General features: G+C 39.2%; 1 protein-coding gene and 1 non-coding gene across 10 annotated transcripts in view; both read left to right on the forward strand.

The window, feature by feature from the left end:
• CTNND2 (catenin delta 2) overlaps positions 1–21061 on the forward strand; it is a 623362-nt gene that overhangs the window by 387231 nt on the left and 215070 nt on the right. For all 9 annotated transcript variants that reach the window (XR_001465252.4, XM_040695591.2, XM_015282257.4 and 6 more), the window contains one exon: positions 8096–8348. Coding sequence is in view for 8 of the 9 variants with exons in the window: in XM_040695591.2 (XP_040551525.1) it covers positions 8096–8348 (253 nt within the window). In the remaining variant the exon portion in view is untranslated. The remainder of the gene's footprint in view (positions 1–8095; positions 8349–21061) is intronic.
• Positions 11229–11305, forward strand: MIR1613 (microRNA 1613). The gene has a single exon (NR_035100.1). It is a non-coding gene; the product is annotated as a microRNA 1613 (primary transcript).

Consider the following 21061-nt stretch of genomic DNA (forward strand, 5'->3'; position numbering starts at 1 on the left):
CATAGAGTGGGTATGGTAGGACACTCCAGCCAAGAATGGCAGAGTCTTCAAACTGGTATCGGTCCTGGTGTTCAAGAGAATGGTTATCCTCTTCTCTGGGCTGACTCTGGAGATTCAGGGCTTCAGCTTTGACCTCTGCATCGCACTGCTGAGTTGATGATTTGTACAGCTTCCAGGAAATCTAGAAGGGTCACGCCATTCCTATCCCAAAAGACAGTGTGCATCACTTTACCTGCTGAGGACTACATCTTGGACTTTTTCTTCCCTGGGGAATTTGCAAGTTGCCACTCCTGTTTTGACTCCAGCTTGTAGTGGTGGTACTGTGTCTTGTCACTGGTAATGAAGCAATCCAGGAAACTCTCACCTTCAGCCTTGTATTTGTTCAGTAGGTCCCAACAAATTTGCACATTGTGTTCTTTCTGTTCCTGCATGTGCAGTCATGTGACCCATCTTGTGCAAACTCCATGATATTCCAGTGTTACCACCATCATTTCCAAAGCATTGAAGCCAATATTCCGCTCTGTGCAGTTTCCTGGTCATAATCTACTGAGTCACAACGATGAGCTGTTTGAAATACTCATCATTTTGTGATGTGACACTTGTGCATAGCTATCCAGATTGTGTTTTTTTTTCCTGTCTGTCACCACTGCTGAAAGTGCACCACCTATTGCTTCACTGTGCTCACATCTACTGTTTGGTCTCTGTAAACGTTCAGCAAGTGTTGACAAATGTCATTTGTTTTCCACATGGAGGAATTCGCTGTTACACCTTTGCTTCATACGCAGCCCTGTGTCATACTCTATTTTGTCAGACTGCCCCTCTGCTGCCATCAGTCACGTGGCGACAGAATGTAATGGAATATTAGTGGGAAGGTTCAACCTCTACTACCATACCATCAACATCCACCTCTGACGTTGTAGGCTGACATAGTAAAATAGGAGGCATTACTTTTGGAGCACCTCTCGTAGTACAGAAGATTGAAGTGTTGTATGTGTTTTCTGTTGTGCAATTGCTCTTGGTTGAATTCAGTCTCCCATGATGTATTTTAATATCTCAGAGCCTGAAAGGTCAGTTACTTTCAAGGGCATTGGCTGTTGGTACTTTCTTCATTTAAATGCCCTTGTAACAAATGAATTAAGCTGTGTGTTCTCCCTGGACTCAGTGATGCAATTCAGAGGCAAGAGGCGGTCTGAGAAAAGATCTTGGCAGAATACCTTTAACAGCTGAAGTTAGCATCTGATTATCGTGTGTGGACACAACATATTTATTTGTTTATTTATTTATTGCAAAGAGGAGCATCTTGAAACATGCTAAAAATCTGAAAGTCTGAGAATGCAAGCTATGTAAGTTAGAAATTAAAATCTAGCAGAATCTGAAGTGTGTTTTAGTTTCTGAAGGTGTAAGGGGGTTGTTTTTTGGTCTATTAAAAACTTGAAAGTCGTGGCTTCTGCCCTGCGTGGTTGCAAAGAAGGAAGTCACTTCTCTCTTGAGGCAGAGAGTTGAGAATCTGAAGTAATTTAAAATATGTAGTTGCTTGCATATTCCGAGTATCTGCATAAAATCTTGGTGTCCCCTCAGAAAAATACACAGATTTCAACATGCTTTAGGATAACGTGCTTTTGAGATACAGACTGTATATTGTGATGGGCGACCTGTAACTTTTAAACCTGATGATGAAAGACAGTTGGAAGAAAGCATGTAACGTTTGCAAAGTCTGTGTGTGTTCTGGGTGTAGATGTAAGGTTGAGTGCAGCAGTGAAGTCACCAACAGACCCTGGCTTAGGAAAATGCTACATTCAAGTTTTGACTATTAGGCTTCACTGAAGTCACTTCAAATGATGCTACAAATAACACTGGTTTAGAACGTTTTAGGTACCATGTGTATTAAACTGAAATGCAGATCACTGAGATGATAATTTTGTTAGTATTGAAGTTCACTGAATTGCTTGTCTGCCTATTTCATCATTAAAATTTGTCAGAAGGGCGCATAGCCTAGTAGATGTCTTTATTCCTAAGGTATGTGTTCATTGTTATTACAGACTAATGGAAATGGCTGGCTTCAGATTGTCAGCTAATTGCACATGTGAACCCATAAATAAAATGATTACTTGTCAAGAAATGCCAAGTCTAAATTGGTAACTAAGAAAATTATTCCATGTGCTAAGAGTAAGGCAGTAAGTGTGCATCTTCCTCTGGTGGAGTTGTTTATTGGAAAGAAACATTAACAAAAAAAAATAGCACAAAAGGAAAACAGAAAATGTGAAAATGTGCAAGCTGATGTGGGACAGTATAGACAAATGGATCTTTCAAGGTGACCAGATACTGGTTGTTCTGACAATAGAGACATAGCTCAGAAAGAGTAGTAGGTTTTTCTATTATTATTTTTTGTAATGCAGAGTCAGTGAAGGGACATCAACTTCCTAAGCAAAGGAACATTCAACCTTATAACAATTAATGTCAGACCTAAAAAGCATTCTTAGAAAATTGAAATGAAAGGATGTGTAAATGCAGATACCATCTTCAGTTCTTCAGTCTCCAAAGATCATCGTTTGCGTTGGAACAGGATTTATTATATATGGCCGTATGGAAAGCACAAGTGATGTTTCCCTGGATTCTGTGAAGCAAGGCATTGTTCCCCCACAAAACAGCGGCATGTTCTTTGCAGTTGACAGTAACAGGACTGGCCCTTGTGATTATGTTAGAATAGTGCTGAGTATTTCCCAAAGAACTATAGTGTAGTGGTTAAACTGTCACCTCTGGGATAGGAAAGTATGAACAACTAAAGTCTCCGGTGGTACCATCTGAAGGGCTGTTATCGCAGTGACTGTGGTAAATTCTTCCTTCTTACCATATAATTGGAAATATCTGCTGATTAGAAAGAGTAATAATAATTGGAATACATGCTTGTAACAGTGTTTAGACACACTAATTACAAGTAGGTGTGATAGCCAAGTATAGCCAGTACCTGAGAAAACTGTAGCATGTTTATGGGTGGAAAAGAGACCTTTTACTGTACTGTAATGCTTTGCATTTGCTTTGCTTGCATTTCCCATGTAATATGTGTTATGTTCCCCTAGTAGGAGATGGGTAATACAGCAGGGTGCATCTGTTTGCCATGCTCTGGCTATTGAAAGCAGCAAGCTGAGCGCGTGGGAACTGACTGGAAGGAAGGAGGTTGCAACTCTCTTGACATACACAGAATGCAAGCATCTGGAGAAGGTTGGGGCCCGGCAGAAAGAGCGTAACTAGAAACAGCTGAGAGAGGGAGAGGACATGGAGCAATAAAGGGAAAGAGGCTTCTCCAGTTAGTTATGTGGAGTTCAGTGCAGTTCTGGAAGCCCTAAAAAATGGAAGTGCTGAGAGCAAAGGCTGGATAGATGGAGAAGACACTGTCTTATGAGGATGCAAGGGGAAGATCTGCCTACAAATTCTTTTTTGTCTCTCTTCTGTCTGAGGATAAACTCAGGAAATTGAATAGAATGGAATTTGGACACTGGAATTTTGATTGCAAGATCGGCAACTAAACAGAACAATGCATAGAAGTGTGGGATAATACAATGGAAAACAAAATGAGAAGAAAATTGGAATAAATTTGTCTTGATAGTAAGAAATGTCATAGTGAAGTGCCCAAGCTACAGAAGACTTCCTTGGTGTTAAACCTCAATTGAAGCTTTGTAACCTGCAGTCCTTCAGTGCTTTTTCAGTCTTCTCTCACATTTAAAGTTTGAAACATTTGCTTTTGTGGTTCTCCTAGAGGATATGCTAGTGTCTTGCTTTCATAAAATTTTTAACAACCTTAGAGGTTGATGCTAATATCAACTATAATATTTTTTCTCTTCCTTTTTCCCTCAACCATAAATCTCTCTTAAATCCTAAGTTTTGAATGTGGAAAAGTATCTATTTGTTTTAACCGCTAAGCAAATCGATATCATACATATTGGCATCTATCTTGAACAGTGTTAAACTTGACTGCTTAAGCTTGCTACTTGGGATTGATCCATTTGGATGAGGAAGTAATCATCAACACATTCCAGGAACCTCTTTGATTGCTGGTGCCCTGCTGTGTTGTCCTTCCAACAGATATTGGAGTGGTTGAAGTCCCCCATGAGAACCATGGTTTATGAACATGAAGCTGTTCCTATCTGTTTATAGAGGGCCTCATTCACTTGGTCTTCCTGGTCAGGTGGCCTGTAGCAGACCCCTCACTACAGTGTTGCCCTTCCCTGCCTTCCCTTTAACCCTAACCCATAAGCTCTTTGTCAGCTCCTCATCCATCCTCAGGTGGAGCTTCAAGGACTCCATCTGGTCATTGTTGTACAGGGCAACAGCCCCTCCCCGTCTTTCCTGAAGAGTTTCTATCTGTCTATTCCTACATTCTAATCATGAGAATCAACTCATCATGTCTCAGTGATGCTTATTATTTCATAGTCCCATAGTCACACACATGGCTGTAACTCTCCTTGCTTGTTCCCTATGCTCTGTGCATTGTGTATAGGCATTTAAGTTGGACTTCCATTGAGGCTGATTTACCACTTAGCACTTTAGGTGGTGTCTTCCTGTCCTGTGATCCGCCATGTTGAGGCACAGGGCATCCATTACTGTCATCAGCCTCAGAGTGGGATGAGTTGAGGGTCCCCTTTCCCAGCAACTCTAGTTTAAAGCCCTAAATTGGAAAGCTTGCTGCCAAAGATGGTCTTCCCCTTCTCTGAACCCCATCGACTCTCAGAAGACAGAATTTCTCAAAGCTTGTTCTGTGGCTTAAGTAGCTGCAGCCCTTTATTTGACATCAACCACTGAGTTTCCGTGGAAGTTTTGTGGAACTGTGGGCTGCAGTCATTGTTTAAATAAAACTTTTATGTGTAATGATGTAGGATGAAGAACTAAACAAGAAGAAATAAGGTTTTGTGACGTTCTGTTTCTTTGTTTTGGAACTACTGAAGATTTCTCTTTAAAATGCTGTTTGGAGGGGAAGATGTTCACAAAATTAGGCTCATCTCTTCAGTCTCGTCACAAATTCTTGTTTTACCCTCAGAGGTACACAGGTGAAGGACAGGCCCAGGTAGGCATGGGGCAACATCATGGTATTTGGCCACGTTCCTGTTTTGAATGGACCAGGTCCCAGGGAAGTTGGCCCGAGGGCTAGCACGTTTCTACTGCAGCACATCTGCTGCTACAGCTCCCCTCCTTCTCCTCTTCTTTTGTTGGATCAAAGCCCTGATCCTTGTCCAGGTAGCATGACAGGAGGCTACCTGTGTATCATGGTAGCTGTATGGTTACTGCTGTGTCTGACTTTTGATTTGTGAGAAGTCAGATGTAAAAGATGGAAGAACAGGTAAGTATATTTGTCTTAAAAGCATGCTAAAAGGTTGCTTTATCAACTTTAGATGTGTCTGGTACATGAATGCTTTTTGGTCTGCTCAGCGTGCCCTGTGATTTAATGTTGTCTGGTGAAGCAAATGGATTTCTGATCTCTATTACTTAATAGGCATAATAACTATGACTTTGCTGTTTAAAGAGCTAAATCAAAGGGATTTCTCATTTAGCACTATGCTTAATAGACTTATAGTCAATCAATAAATCTAGCTGCTAAAAGAATTTAACTTAAGCAACTGTAATGGCTTGGTAGAAGATAGCTTTGCTTCTATTTCACTTGAAACTATTCATGTAAAAATGTCTACTCAAGTTTAACCGTTTTACAGTCCATGATAGTGACTCTACTCCAGTTAAATGTAGAAGTTACTCTCAAGCGAGTGGGGCTTTTTGTGTGTTTTTGCTTTTTTTTTTTTTTTTTTTTTGCATTTGGTTTGTTGGATTGTGTGTTTTCTTTTTACACTTAATCGGCCTAACATTGGGCAAACGAGCTGAGGAATGAATGTTTAGCTAAGTCATAGGCTTATTCCATTTTTCTGTTCTAATTCTGGTAGCTCTGTGCTCATTGTGATAAAATTCAAAAGGATGTAAGAGTCTTTTGGGAAGATAATTTGCGAAATAAATCAGTTACTCAAAAAGCACATAGGTGTTAGAGTGACAGTTTCAGTTCATGTAAGTGCTTATTTTGATAACAAGGCAAAAGGGAAAATGGAAAGAAAAGTTTTCAAAGAGTTTAAAAACAAGCATGTTTTCCATTGAACTGCCTTGAGAAGGAAATACATTTCTTTGCAAAGTATTCCATTGTATGTTACAATGTAGCTGTTATTTTCAGCATTATTAGCATTGTAGGATTTTTATGCAATCCTCCCTGTGATGTGTCAACAGCTAGCAGGATGTTCTGCATACTGACAGTACTTAAAAGCAAGCTATATCAGTGTGCAACCCCAGTTATGCTCTCTATCTTAAAAATATTTCCGGAATGTTCTCTAAATTGCTTTTTCACTCTTTTTCTCATAAGGCACCAAGTGTTCGGTTTGAATTATGTGTGTTTTCTGTTAGAAGGTGATGTTTTTATTATGTCTTCATAACACTGAATTTAGCATGGTTTGTGCATGAGATGTTTCGTATGCTAATATTGTTCTTGCATTTTAACTGATGCAGATTTGCAGAAAGGTCTGTATGTGGCTCATTACTGATTTCATGGGGAATTATTTGCTAACAATTAAGAACAGTACTTCTCAAATATCTGAAAATTTACATCAAGATAATTCCACTTTTCTGTGCTTTTAACAGTGCTGCAAGATAGTACTTGTTATTGTAGAGTGATATGCTTCAGAAGCAGGAAAAATGAAAATAAGGCAGAATTTGATACAAATTTGAAATGTTCCTGAGTTGTAATTTTTGACAAATACAAGCTCAGACAAAATTGCAGTAATGGTATTTTAAGCTCAGTGTGTTTCGTTTGCTGACACTTCAAGATAAAATGCTTTAAGTCCCTGTCATGGATCTATAATATACCAAAAATGTTTGCCATCCTGAAGTGTCAGTGTATATGTTAATAAAAAAAGGACTGGGAAATATTTTATGAATATCTATAATGTGAATATGTTATTTTGCCTACAATTTTGTGTATGAATTTGATTAAGCAAAAAAAATAGTCCTGAACCTAGGCCCAGCCCTGTTTGCAAACATGTTCTAGTAGTCTTGGGCTGGGGGAAATGGGGAGCCATGAAGAATTTACTTGCCATTATAAGCAGTCGAAGCCAGCTTTTAATTTGTATTTGTTTTCAGGCCAAAGATTATGTGGGTGTTGCTTCTCTAGCCCTTACAGTGCAAAGCCAATTGCCTCTGTATGGACTTTGGTTCAAAAGTATTGTATATTTAATAAGGATCTCAAAGGTGACCATATTCCTATTACACTTCAGCGTAACAGCAAGATAATGGGCTGTGAGGGAGATTAGTAAGATTTTTGACTTGAAAAAGCATTAAATCAGTTTAACTCTGTAAGTAAGCCGCTCAGAACTGATAATACAATAATCTTTAACTTGGTATATTAACTTGGTATACAACCCCCATTGGTGTGCATTAAGATATCTGTTGGCCTCTTTGTCCCTGGCTCTTCTTCAGACTCAGGTAGCAGTCCTGTAAGTCTTATATATGGTGAAATACAGAGGGGGGGCAAAAAAGGGTTACTGAAGTTTACACAGTAACAGTCAGTAGCTGGTGTCTGGTTTTACCTGTTGCACAGACACCAGGAATATCAACTCTAGCTGGCTGCGGCTATTTCCTCTGCCAAGGAACAGTACATCACAGCTTGTCAAATCAGGCTCAGGAGGCCATTCCTTCTGCTCACCTCTTGAAAGGCTGCAGAAACCATTTGATGGTGTTTGTAAATCCTAGCTTGATGAGTTTGATGTTTTTTATGCGCTTTTTTTGTCCCAGGTTAGTGCAAGTAAAACCCCAGATGAAAAGCATTGCTACAGTCTGTTTAGCTGAAGTAGACCCCTAGTCTAGAAGTGGCATGACATTTAGAAGTTCATTTGACAGTTACTTACTTCAGTGGTTTTGAAAATGACGATGTTCTTTGTTTGTTTTGTTTTTTTTCTCATTCTTTTTGAACCCCTGTTTTATATGTGTGTGTTTTTTTTCCTCTGCCTAGACCTGGTTAACCATTTCTGTGAACAGGTCCTCAATTTTTTACTTTGTCCCTACTTTCCTGTCGTAGCCCCATCTTCCCCTGGTGTCGACTCCGTACCCTTACAGCGCACAGGCAGTCAACACGGCACACAGAACGCAACCGCGACCTTCCAGAGGGCCAGCTATGCTGCAGGCCCAGCCTCCAATTACGCAGACCCCTACCGACAGCTGCAGTATTGTCCTTCTGTTGAATCACCATACAGCAAATCTGGGCCAGCCATCCCACCTGAGGGGACCTTGGCTAGGTCACCTTCCATTGATAGCATTCAGAAAGATCCCAGGTGGGTGAAACCTTAATTGTCTACTATTTCTTGATCATGCAGAGGTTTGAAATTGCAGTTTGCTTTGTGTATTTCTGCTGTTGAATATCACCAACAAAACCCCACAACCTGAAACTTGATGGTAAGTATAAAACTTTTTGTATAACGCTTTTATTCTGATGCTTTACCTTGGACAGGCTCTCATGAGCTCTTAAAACTGAAATGATAGACGTAGTCTTGGATACATATGTTTAGCCTGCTTTCAGTAGTGCCACCCTCCCAAATCTTCTGGAAAGTAATTTTCTCTGAAAATGGAAGTGGTGATATGACTTCTGACTCTAACTGTTGTGAACTGAACTTTCAAGTTACTGCTTGGGCAGGAGTTGTTACAGTTGTTGGGTTTTCTGTGGTTAATATTCACAGAAGGATATTCTGGTATCAGGCAGTGAGACTGAGCGATGTGAAACAGCCTATGGTCCGGTTTGTGCTTCACCCTCTCTTATGCAAGCTTCTAATACCAGAACGTGATAGCAGAACGTACGTGCTACAGCTTTCTATAAATGATTTTTACAGTGCACGTTCTTTCAGTACCTATGACAACTTAGTCATGTCCAACAGCAATATTGTTGTGATATGGTCATGTGCCTAGGGAAGACACAAGAGGTAAATGTTATAGCCATCCATATGCCCAGCAGACACAGAAAGGGATTAGGGAGTTTTCTGGCATATGCTTTGACTTCCGTGATAACAGTAGTGGAAATGCTGACTGCAATCATTGATGCAGTTGGTAATTTTCATTAATTTTCTGATGGAAAAGAGAACAGGTATTTTTGGTAACTGAAGTTTAAACCCATCAAAAATGTTAATTTGTAACCTTTTTTTTCCTGTGGCAGGTGGTGTGAACTACTTATTTATTTGTTACGTGTAATACATAAGTAAACCCAAAAATTTGCACCCCTCCAAATTGGTGGAAATGTTTAAGTAAAATCTGTAAAGACTTTTCTTGCAGCATTAAAAACCCAATATTCACATCTGAGATCTCTGTTTGTTTAGCGTGAGGGAAGTTCTCTCTAACCAGGTACCCAATAGCAGCTACATTTTGACACATTAGAAGAATATTGGTAACCAGAGGCAAACAGTGTTATTAATAAAAACTTGATGTTTTGATATGTTTGTATTCCAGAATATAAAAGCTAGCAGAAGGAAAAAAGGTTTCCTTTTGTAAATGTCTCATTTTCAAACTAAAAGGAAAATTGCTCTAGGAGTGCACAGAAAAAAATGACTGTAATCCATGTGAAATGTTCTTAGGAGGTGCATGATGATACTGAAGGCACTCTTGCTGACATACAGGAAACACGTATTTGTGTCTACAGGTGCTAGATATTATGTCTATGTAAAATAAAAGGTCATCTCTGAGTTGCTCTGCAATCACTTTGAAGCTGATATTCAGTTACCATCTATGAAATGAACTTATAAAAGAAGATTTTCTCTTGCAGACATTTCATTTGGCTGTTTTTTCATTCTCATACTATGAACAGTTGTGCATTCATGAGTATTGATTTCTGTAGGTAAAGTAGCAGCATATGGACATCCAGGTTAAATTGAACTTCATAAACTCTTAGAGGCAGTCATTAAATGCTGCTTTGCTATGATCACTACTAAATGGACTCGGACTTTTCACAGCTTCTCCAAAAGAGGTTTGCATTATATAAATCGTGATCCATGGATCAAATGAATGAGATGGTGTGGTGTCCTTTACTTAATGATGCTGCCCTTACTTCTTGGCAGAGAATACTTCTTATAAAGCAGTTTCAGGAGTGCTACTGATTATGTTGTTCCTTATTCTGCAGCAGCTATAGTCTGCCTTGGCAGACTGGTTTTGTGAGACCACTTGTGGACCACAACTATCGTTGATCATTTAGATATTGGAAAAAGACTTTGAAAATTTGGAAGGTATATAGAGAAAAGAAACAAAAGTGGTTAGGTGATGGCTGATTTGTATGGATAGTGTATGAAACTTCATATAAATCACAGGTTCAGAAAGGATAGAACAGAATATTTTCATGTGCTTGAAGAATTTTTAAGGAAAGACAATTTATATAGTATAGCATGTGGGAGATAAAAGGAGTGGCTGTGATTAGGAAAACTGGAACATTTTTTCAAATACACAAAAAATTTTCAATAGTGTCAAATTTCATTGTATTCTTCAAAGGATTGTCATTAATATCATGCATAGCAAGAAGAAGGAGTCTTGTTACCCAGTAAGTGGACTTGAGCAACTGATAAATCTTGAGCTTCTTTAAAGAGCTATTGCTGCTTTTGTGATTTGCTTGCTTGTTTTTCATTTTTAAAATGACTTACATGAGTGGTTGCAGAGAGTGGCAGACATAATTTTCAGACACAGTGAACCTTTCCACCAGAGGTCCAAACAAAGGTTTACTGGAAGAGCAGACAGCAAGACAAAAACAAATTAATTGCAGGCTTTTGAATAGCCTTTGCTATATGCCAGTCAGTTCAAGATGGAAAATAGATGCCCAGAAGAGAATGTACTCATCCTAATAAGCTACTAGTGTTTCTAAAACTGAATGTTATTTTCTGGACTGTTCAGTTTAGATGGGATTTCCATCTGAAGTCCAGAAAAAAATGGTTGGCAGGTACAGCAGAAAGAGACAACTTTTTCCATTGTTTTCAGCGTGTAGTTTGGATTGCAAACGCTGCAGTTTTACATATATGTTCTGAGCTGACTTTTTGCAAATTAAATTTTAACTCAGCATCTGTTCTCCATCGTTCAGCTGTCATAAAATACAGTTTAATATTCATTATCTTGAAGTTTAGCAACTATTTCTAAAAAGCATCAGAATATTTATCAGGTTTGTGGTAATAGATATATTTTTTACTTACTCAGACTGCTAGCTGGAATGGACTGATGTAGTGAAGATGGTGAAAACTACATGCGTATATTCTGGCAGAGAGTCTGATGCTTTGCCTTAATTAGAAGAGCCCTTTTTTGCCACCTGTCGATAATAAAACTTAAGTTGTGTGTATGGAAAAAAACAAGTTGAATATCAGACAATTTATTTACAGGTTGGTTATTTTGTTTGCTTGATGTTAGAGGAAGAACAGAAGTATGAAGTAGAGCTGATGTGAACTGTTTCATGCCATGATTTCTTATATGAAAATGTGGTGTAGAGAAAGGGCGAAAAGTAACAGTATTTGTTTTCTGAGTATTGTCTTGGTTTAGTTGCTTGTTGAACTGTGAATAAGAAGTTGTGGGTATTTAAAAGTATAGGAAATATGTGCTTGTGATATTTTCTGCCCTGCTTTGACTTAAAAAAGATTTGTCTGCATCAAAAAATTCTATAAGGTTTGCCCCTCTATAGAACTTGGGGCAACTGGAGTGCCCTGGAAACTGAGGCGTCAGTGTGCAATTATCAGTCTGCGTGCCTTCCAATTTCTACACCAAAATATGAACCTGAAAATTTGTGTAAATGACTGAATTCTGCAGTTTTCTGACTACCGCAAAACTATGTAGCTATACCATTCTTGATAAATACTTGCTGCATAGAGGTAAATATATATATATATATATATTTATTTTTATATATATATATATTATATATAGAGGTATATAAATAATAATAATTAAAAAAAGAGAAAAAACATTTTTATGTCTTTCAGATAAATACGTATCAATGATATTTGGTAGTAACTGACTTTGCTTATTTATGAATGGGCCTGTGTCTGGTTTGATGGGTTGAGCTGACAACTCTTGTGTTGTTTTGTGACTCCTATTCTTACCTGTTTTGTTTGTTTTTTTTCCTTCGGAAAAGGTGGAAAGAAGCTGAGTCACAAGAACTTGTGAAAAACACTGAATTAAGGCTATCAAAGTGGATTTCAGTGATCAGATATCCATTTCACATTTCATGGAGTTACACTAATCTTAACTTACACTTAAAATTTTCTGTTACGGGATCCCCTTCCCCAGGGTACTTTTTTCAGACCCCTTAGAGCTGTTTCTTCTGAAGAAACTGGCTAATTTGGTGAATGCAGCTGTAAGAGGTTCATTCTTTATCATAGTGCAGACTACAACAATGATAACAAAACATCACCGCAAGCAGTGGAATTGTGTTGCAAATAAAGAAGAAATGAACATTTCTAAATCCAGCTGTCTCACAGCAGCTCTTACCTTTAGAGCTGTCTGTATGTAGGTCAGCATAGTGATGGAACTTTCCAGGTATTGCGTGCTTGAGCTGTAATACCTGGAGATGCTTCTGCTTCATTCTATGCATTTGAAGTCAACATTGCATCTCATGATTTCTGCTGGCTGCAATTTCTTCCTAAGCAGAAAATGAAGGTTCTGGCTGTCTAAACTTAAAAGTTGGCTTTCTTTCCACTTATGAAAGGAAATAATTTAGATCAGAACATTCTGTATAGACTACAGATTTCAAAAGTCCTCATTGTTTTTTTTTTGTTTGTTTGTTTTGTTTTCTATTTTTTTTTTAGTGTTTCATTGGTGGTTTTTTTGTTTGTTTTGTTGGTTTTTGTTGTTGGTTTTGGGTTTTTTTGTTTTGTTTTTGTATTTAAATGTGCTGTGTTTTCAAAATGCAAGCTAGAAAGCTTTCTTTTCTGCCAGAGAACTCATAGAAATAGAGTAAGTTTTAGTTAACTTCTGTGTTCCAGTAAAACTGCACGTGGGATCAGTACACACAGTTTGGAACGCATCGTGTTAAAGAGTAAATGTTTCTGCAGGAGTCTTTACCATATATTTAATCTTGCTTTGTTCCAAGGATTGTCTCAGCACTAAAAAAGTGTTAGTCTGCTGTAAAGTGAATAGCAGCTGGGCAGTAGAACGGTGTAACAAGGTGGGAAAATAAATGTAAGCCTGCATGTGTGGGAGATTGGACATGTTTGTGAGAATGTGTCTGGTCTGTTCCTCAGGAGAGGATGTCACATGCAGAAACGAACTTCAGCTGAAGGGGAAGGCCTTGCTGTGACTGCAGAACAGCTGGTGACAACACTGTGCTGCCCTGCCCTGTTTGGAGTTGAGATGTGGGCTGGGGTTCTTAGAATCGAACAGGCTGCTGGAGGTGTTGATTGGACTTTGTCTTTCCTGTTGGAATGTGGCTTGTAGCAGTTACTTATCCAAACAAGGATGGGTCTGCCACATTCCAGGTTAAAGCCTTTACTACTAAATTATCACGTGCTATGTCTCTGATACAGAATGATTTGTATTATATAAAAACATTTTGGGAAGACAGTGTGCATGCCTGTGCTGGGGGTGGGGAAAGGCTCAGGAACCAGAGTATAATTCTCTAACCCAAGAGGTGGAGGATTGAAGTTCATATGCATGATCTGAATGAGACAGAATAGGTATTGCAGATTCACCTCCCTTCTTCTATGTGACACAATGTGATAGGCAGATCTCTTCACCCTCAAGTTTCTGAAGGTCTCTCTTAACCTCATCTGATATCAGGGGTAAAGTGGAGGGGGAAATTCTCCAAAGATGTTGGTAGTGAGCAAGCCATGGGAAGCATATTTCTAGTGGATCTGAGCCCATGTATGTTTGGCAGTGTAGACATGTCTTGAGAAATTGAATGCTTCAAATTCTGAGGTCCTCCTAATGTCCTAATAAGAAATTCTTAATCTGGTTAGATATATCTTTTGTTTATTCAGCTAATATCTGGTTTATTTTCCCTCACAGAAAAAAAAAAAAATGTACTTTCTCTCTGGAAAACTGACCTTAAAAAGAAAATAAAATCAGAATTTCAAAACAGCACAAAAATACATGAAATTAATTCTCGTGTGCAATAGCTTTGAGAAAGGATGAAAGATCATATGAAGTAAGCAGAAATTTATTTCTCCTTTCAATTGTACATAAATAAGGTTGAAGCCTGCTTATTTAAAGTAGTTGAGGTGGAGGTCATGAATGATTTCACAGTCTTAATTTGGAATTTCAGGAGACTGGTTTGGCTGGAAACCTTTGCCTGGAGAAGACTTTCTTTAAGAGTATTCAGTTCCAACTTGGATGTGGCAAAATAAGTGAGCTGGTAACTGATCCAGGCCTGGGTCAACTTTGAAGTAGAGGAGTAGTGCCCAGAATTTGGGGAGCATATTGTGTGTGACCACACTGCTGTGTATACCAGCAGTTTCTGTCTGTCTTTCCATCGCTTACATCACATTGGTCTCAGAATGACTGGAAAAGTGCTGGACAGAAGTAGAGTCATTCCCTGGTGCAGCACGTTTGATTCAGTGTGCATGAAAGCATCACTTCTATTTGTTCTTTTTTCAGTATTGAAATTGTCCCATGTGGCTTAGCAACCTCCTTTGTCTTGGAAATCCTTTGAAGAAAAAAGTCCTGGGGTGTACTCTGCAGAAATAGTACCTGTGCTTTTAGCTCATGAAGTGCTGGCATCCACTCGTTCTTGTCTGTGACTAGTACAGATTATTGACTGCAGAACACCACTCCATTTTGTTGCTATCCTGTTGTTAAAGAAGTCCGATCTTATCATTAACACACCTGCCATACTGTAATCGCAGAACATCACAGTCTAGGTACCACAGTAGCATAGACATGTCTGGTTTATGTAGTTTGAGTAATGAGTCTGTCCTGAAGTTCTTACCATTCCTAAGTCATCAACGAAGGAGAATAGGTTATATGTAGCCATTTTATTTGGTAGGATATTTATATGGTACACAGGGTATAATTTCAAGATAATGTCTTCTCTCTTGTTGTGGTTTGAAAGTTCAGCTCTTAACAATATTCTGCCTCAAACAGAAGGTAATTTGTTTCCTCTGTAATGGAGGAAGAGAAGTGAAAGTCTTCTTATGTACTTGTCAGTGATACAGGGCATTCACAAGGAAATAGCAGGAGATTCACATAGTGTTGGTAAGTCCACAGCTGAGTAAATGGAAGAACAAAAGAAAGACCAAGGTCTCCTACTTCTTAAACAACTTTTTTTTCCCCATTGCAATGATGCAGATCTGACGCTTGAAGAACAGCAACAAAGTCCTTTCTACTGTTTCTTTTCCAATCTGTTGTGTCTTTTAATGTCTTGATTCATCGAGGGAAAAAGCAGGTGGACAGTGAGCCTCATTCTTATACTGTCCATAGCTCATTTTTCTCTTGAATGGTGTAACTGAGCATCTAATGGTGAACTTATGTCCCAGTGCAATTTCTGCCTTTGTGTGCTGTGCATTTTGCTCGATATCCTGTGGCTCATTTGCAAACTTTGACAGATGCAAAATCTGCGTGGTTTCTTTCTATGATGGCAGACTGGAACAGCTAGAAAATGTTGTAAGTATGTCTTCCAACTAGACATTAAAAACATGGGAGAGAATCATAGTTTCAGGCTTTCTTGGGCTCATGTAAGCTGTTACTATCTCCTGGCAGGATAAACCGAGTAAGTTTCTCAGTAGTAGGTCTTGGACATATCATCAGCCAAATGGATAATAATGATCTTCCTCTTTATAGGGATGTTCTGAGCAAGTTAAATTTGTAAGGTGCTTTGAAGTTCAAAGGATAATCTTGATTCCGTGGCAAATGTGATGGAAGACAGAAAAATACATTAGGTGGAGAGGATGAATGGGAAAGCTTTCAAGAAACTTGCTAAAATCCAGACATGTGGGCTGAAATTGTCTCAAAATAAAATAAAAAAAAGTCATCCTTGACACTGCCACTCAAATTTCTGTGCACAGGTTGTTGGTTTCTGAGTCTGGACATCACTGTGATTTTGTACCGCTATTAAACAAGCAGGAAACAAAAGCCAATTTGTTGACAATTTATACAAGTGACCAACAATACATTTTGTACAGTCATTGAGAGTAAAGGGTTTCTGCAACAGAATACAACCAAAAGTTTGCTTAAATCATGTTTCAGGTATAGAGGTTAGCTAAAAACGATGAGGAGAAAGAATAGTCAAGAATTTTTATTAGGCTCTGGTAGAACTTTATAGCTGTGGAAAATTAACAGTCTGACTCGAAAAAACATCTGCTCTGTGTAGACTGTTTCAGATGAGAGGAGGCCAATCTCTGCCAGTTCCCTCAAGATCAGAGCTTAGTGTGAAGTCTATCTCCTAGCCTTTCCTTCCTTATTGTGCTGCTATTCTCTTGGTGATCCCCAGTACCTTCATGGAGATCTTTCTCACTGAACAGATCCAGTACAGAGATGCATCATGATTCATAGCATTTAGCTAGTGGTTTCCTAGGAACCAAGAGCCACCAGCGATCCCAATAGAAATCCTACAGCCAATGTTGCCAGGGAAACTCCCAGTCTCTGGGCTTACTGTGGAATATTTTTTTTAATACTTTTTTTAAGCCACTGCTATCAGTTTGCTGTTTAGCAACAGCAAACTGCTATAGTTTTGAGGGGATCATATTTATCTTTACTGTGCAACAAAGTGGAGGAGACTGGAGAGCAGAAGACCAGAAAATAAAATGTTTTCTTAGCTGAAAGGAGGATGGCATGGGATGTCAAGATTTTGTGAACACACCAAAGGTAAAAATTTGGAGGAAGGAAGACCTTGTGATGGAAAGAGGCGCTCTGCAAACTTTGCCAGAGGAGAAGTTGTTTCTTAAAAAACATGCAAAATCTGCACCTTGACACAAAAGACTTTGAAGTAAGTTCAACAGTAAGGTATATTAATTCAGTTTTCAGCTTTTTAAAAATAATTTCAAGTTAGTTTGATAATCCCTTTGTTCCATACCGGGACACAGTGTATTGGATTCATGTATTACATTTTGAAGAGGTGGACTGACTTTTGTTTTTATACTGTTTGATGCTTTGTTTTTCCTTCTGGAATTTGGGTTTGCGTGCTTGGCCCTGTCAGTTGATGTAGCCAAAGGAAAGTGATTGCATTTGTGTTAGTTCATGTGAGAGGGGTGAATGCCAACAGTACAGGTGTAAGACAGTTTCATATTAACAGAGGCTCCCCTACCTTCCTGTTAGTCAGGACTGTCACATTTCAGTTACTCCTGTAGAGAAACAGTGCTGATCAAGTACACCTTATTTGTTCCAACTTTTTATACTAGGATAAGAAGTTTTCATTCTTCTTGACTCCCTGTCAGTCTTGGAATGATTCAGAAACTAAATTGCCTGTAGCTGTTTTTTATGCAATTCCATTGTCCTTCAAAACATCCAGTCTCCATAACTTCTCTCAGAGCATTACCATCTCACTCAGTGCTGGCATTTCCAAAGTACTGGCTGTGTCCATATGGAAACACCAGTACAGTTTCTAGCCAGGAATTCTGTATGCCTCCAAAAATCAACCAGTTTATTTCTACAGTTTTGCAGTGTAAGATTGTCCTGCTCTTAATTTGTCGATGATGGAAGTGCACAATATTGTGACCTTCATGTATGGAATAATTTATGCAAAGTAAAGAACCAATCTTAAATCACCTAGGTCAGAACAATGAAAAAAATGTGGGTTTTATTTTTTATCATGTCTCAAATCAGGATGTTGGTCTGTAGGCTGATTCCTCTGGCCTAAGACCTGAGCTGGCGTGTAAGATATTAGGTGCAACGTTCAAGACCTGGGAGCTTACCACCAGCAAAGCAATTGTAATGATAGAAAATGAACATGATACTATTCCTCAGCCATGAGGCAGCCTGTGGCCCTAGCTGAGCCTGTGAGCCAGTTGGTGCACTCCACGAGCTGGGGACCTGCCTGTGGTGCTGGTTGTGTGTGGAAATGGCTGACTGGAGGCCTGCTGCTCCTACGCACTCCCTGTGCAACTTGGCTTGTGGTTGTGAGTAGTGGCGGAGCAGGCCTGTGTCACTTGCCTGCTGTGGAAGCTGGAGCCACCACCTTGCAGGGAAGCCCAGGGGGATCCATAGTAATGAAGCCCAGAAGATGCCTGCCAGGACAGTGTAGAGGGTGAGCCTGGGCCACCCCCATATTGCATAGAAAAATCTAAGAGGGATCTCTGGGTGAGCAGGAGGTCTCAGAGTATGTGCAGGATGTGTGAACGTGGTCAGCAATTAGCCCCTTGTTTGTCATTAGCCTAGCCTACATGGGCAGTAAAACATATGGTAGGTGTGAACTCTTGTGTCATATAGTCCCTGCTGGGTCACCAGGAGCTGACCGAACACCACCTAGGTTCAGTGTAACCACATAGCAGCTGTGTAATGGATGATTATTTCCTTGTGAGAGGGAGAAAATACTCATTTGGACTAATTGGAGCAACCTACAGGTTTTGTTTTTCTTTGGAGTTGTTAGTTTCCTGCTGGATCAATTGTGTGATTGCTGTACACCTTCTGAGTCAATACCTTCAGCTGAATGTTTCTGAAAGTAGAGTGCCCATTTAGTTAGCTGCTTGCTTGTTAACCTGAGAGTCAGGATATCAGGGCCTACTCGTGATGGATATTTTGTTGTAAATGAAGTTTAGAGTAGCTGAAAACATACAGTGATGAAACTTTTAGTCAGTTGCCCTTTGCATCAAATGATTTTTGAATAAAAGCTTCTTCTTGTTCTGTGGCATGATCCCATAACTACATAGGTATTGATATTATCATACTTTCGATTATGGTCTTGAATGGTCATAAAATTTTCCTTTTCCCTGCAGGAAGTTGGCCTTTGTGAGGGGCTTCCCTTTGTGGGCCTGTTTGAGTTTTCTGTATAGTTCTTTCATTTCTTCCAACAGCTTCTAATAGGAAAGACTTGATGTTCTTCTGCAAAAGAGTAGTTGTGAAATCTCGCATGAAACTCTGTGCACAAATTGGTGTATAAAGGATTCCTCAGCTGCTCTGATTGGTAGATTTTTCAGATAGAAGTGAGAAAAGGAATGCAATATCTCCCTCTGCCTTTGTACATCATAGCAGAGTTTGCAACAGGTGACCAAATTGTAAAACCTCCATCTAGGCAAATCCAGTCATGTACTTAGAAATTCTTTTAGATACATAAAATCTTCTCTGCAAAGCAACGACATCTCTGTCATATGCTTAGTCTTCTCTTTGGAATGCTTTTTTTCTGTTTGTCAGCAGCTATGTTTGTTTTAATGAAATTTTATCCTAAACTGTAAAGTTTTTATCTGCAGCCACTAAGAGGTAACAGATTCTGTCAGCCGCTGCATTTCCTATGGCACATCTCCAGCAACCATCTGTTAACTCCCTGCCTCTGCCCTGTGCATGCACTAGGGCCTCCTCCCAGCACTGAGCAGTGCTGCACATAGGCTCCTTCTGAAGGATGTCAGATCGTCTGTGAGTTATTTTATGTGGGTGCGGTTCTTGGGCCTGCTAACAGAAAATGTGGTGGTTTGGTTATATTGCGTGGGAGGAAGAGGGCTGCCTTTTCACAGGGGGACATCCTAAGTGAAATGTCCTTGCATGATTGGCGGGCAGGCCTACACTCTTTATGTGCTTTATGAAGATAAGTCAGAACAGTGATGACACTAAAGTAGTTAAAAGCATAGAGCACATTTACACAGAATTCTGACAGCCAGAGGGAGGACAGGTTTGAGAGGAGAGCAGGAACTGCATTCAGGTTTGCCAGTGTGTGATGGTGTAGGAGCTTCTGTGCTGGTGATGATTGCATGCATGTGACAGAGCTTCATGGGACAGTTCAAGAGCTGATTTCTCAAAATGCATGCTATTCATATTTTCCCTTCCAATTACGGGCACTTACTGATTCAGTTTTCAGGCCAGTTAGGTGGAAGTGCTTTCCTTTAGAGCTCTGTTTATCACCCCCTATATGCCCGTAATCTCATCAGTTGTGCATGTGGGTACTCTGAAACTGAGCCTAATAGCTTCTAATCCCCAGCGGGTTAATTACTAGGCCAGGCTTGCCTCATAATAATACAGCTAACACCTTCACAGAATATATTGAAGTGGGAATATGGATGCCTGATTCCTGTCCTGTTTCATATTCCATGACATAAAGATCAGTCTGTTACTGAATGTGTATCTTCCTTCCATCATTTTAAAAGAAACATTTAGGTCAGATTTCATTTTATGTCAAGTTAAACATGGCTTAGTTTCACCTAGTTCTAGCAAAGTGTTTTGTGTGGTTTTTCTACTTTAATTAACATTAACAATGTAGTAGAATTCATCAGGTAATGAAATGGTTTTCGAGAATTCGTTATGAGGAAAAGTGCATTTCCATTGCTAAAAAGAAAAAAAGTATTTTGGAAGGGTGAAGGGAAGAACTAGTTCTACATTTTTCTTCATAAAATTAATTAGGGAGGGAAATTCAGGAAAGCAATCTATATATCAGACTTTCTAAGATGTTTATGAAAGATTGTCTATATTACCTCTATGCATTTAAAGATGGGATGGGTGGCAGAGAAATGATGGAGCTTGTAGGTGACAGCTGACATATTCAAAATAGTGGAGGTAGCCTTTCACTCTTTTGTTGACAGTTTCAGTATAGCCTGAAGGATAATGAAGCACGTGAAAGTTTCCAGAATCATTTTAAAATAAACTATGAGCATGCTTCCCTATCATTTTGAACTTCTTTGGAAAATGGAGTTGTATGCACGTGATATTGATTTATTCCCTTGGTATCACAGGCTTCATGGGAAAGCTCAGCTCACAGTGCTCCCAGTTCTGCAGAACAGCAGTATGCCAGCGATATGAGCTAAATCGTGCAGCCTTTTCAAAGAGGAAATTCCATTTACTTTGGAATGCAATTTTGAATGGAGTAAATGCATCAATATAGAGGAATCCCAAAATGGAAATTTAACAGTGGGTCTTGACTAGCAGTGCAAGATGCAAATTATGACTTCTAGAGCCATATCATCTT

Source organism: Gallus gallus, chromosome 2 (genome assembly GCF_016699485.2).
Source record: "Gallus gallus isolate bGalGal1 chromosome 2, bGalGal1.mat.broiler.GRCg7b, whole genome shotgun sequence".
Taxonomy (NCBI): Eukaryota; Metazoa; Chordata; class Aves; order Galliformes; family Phasianidae; genus Gallus; species Gallus gallus.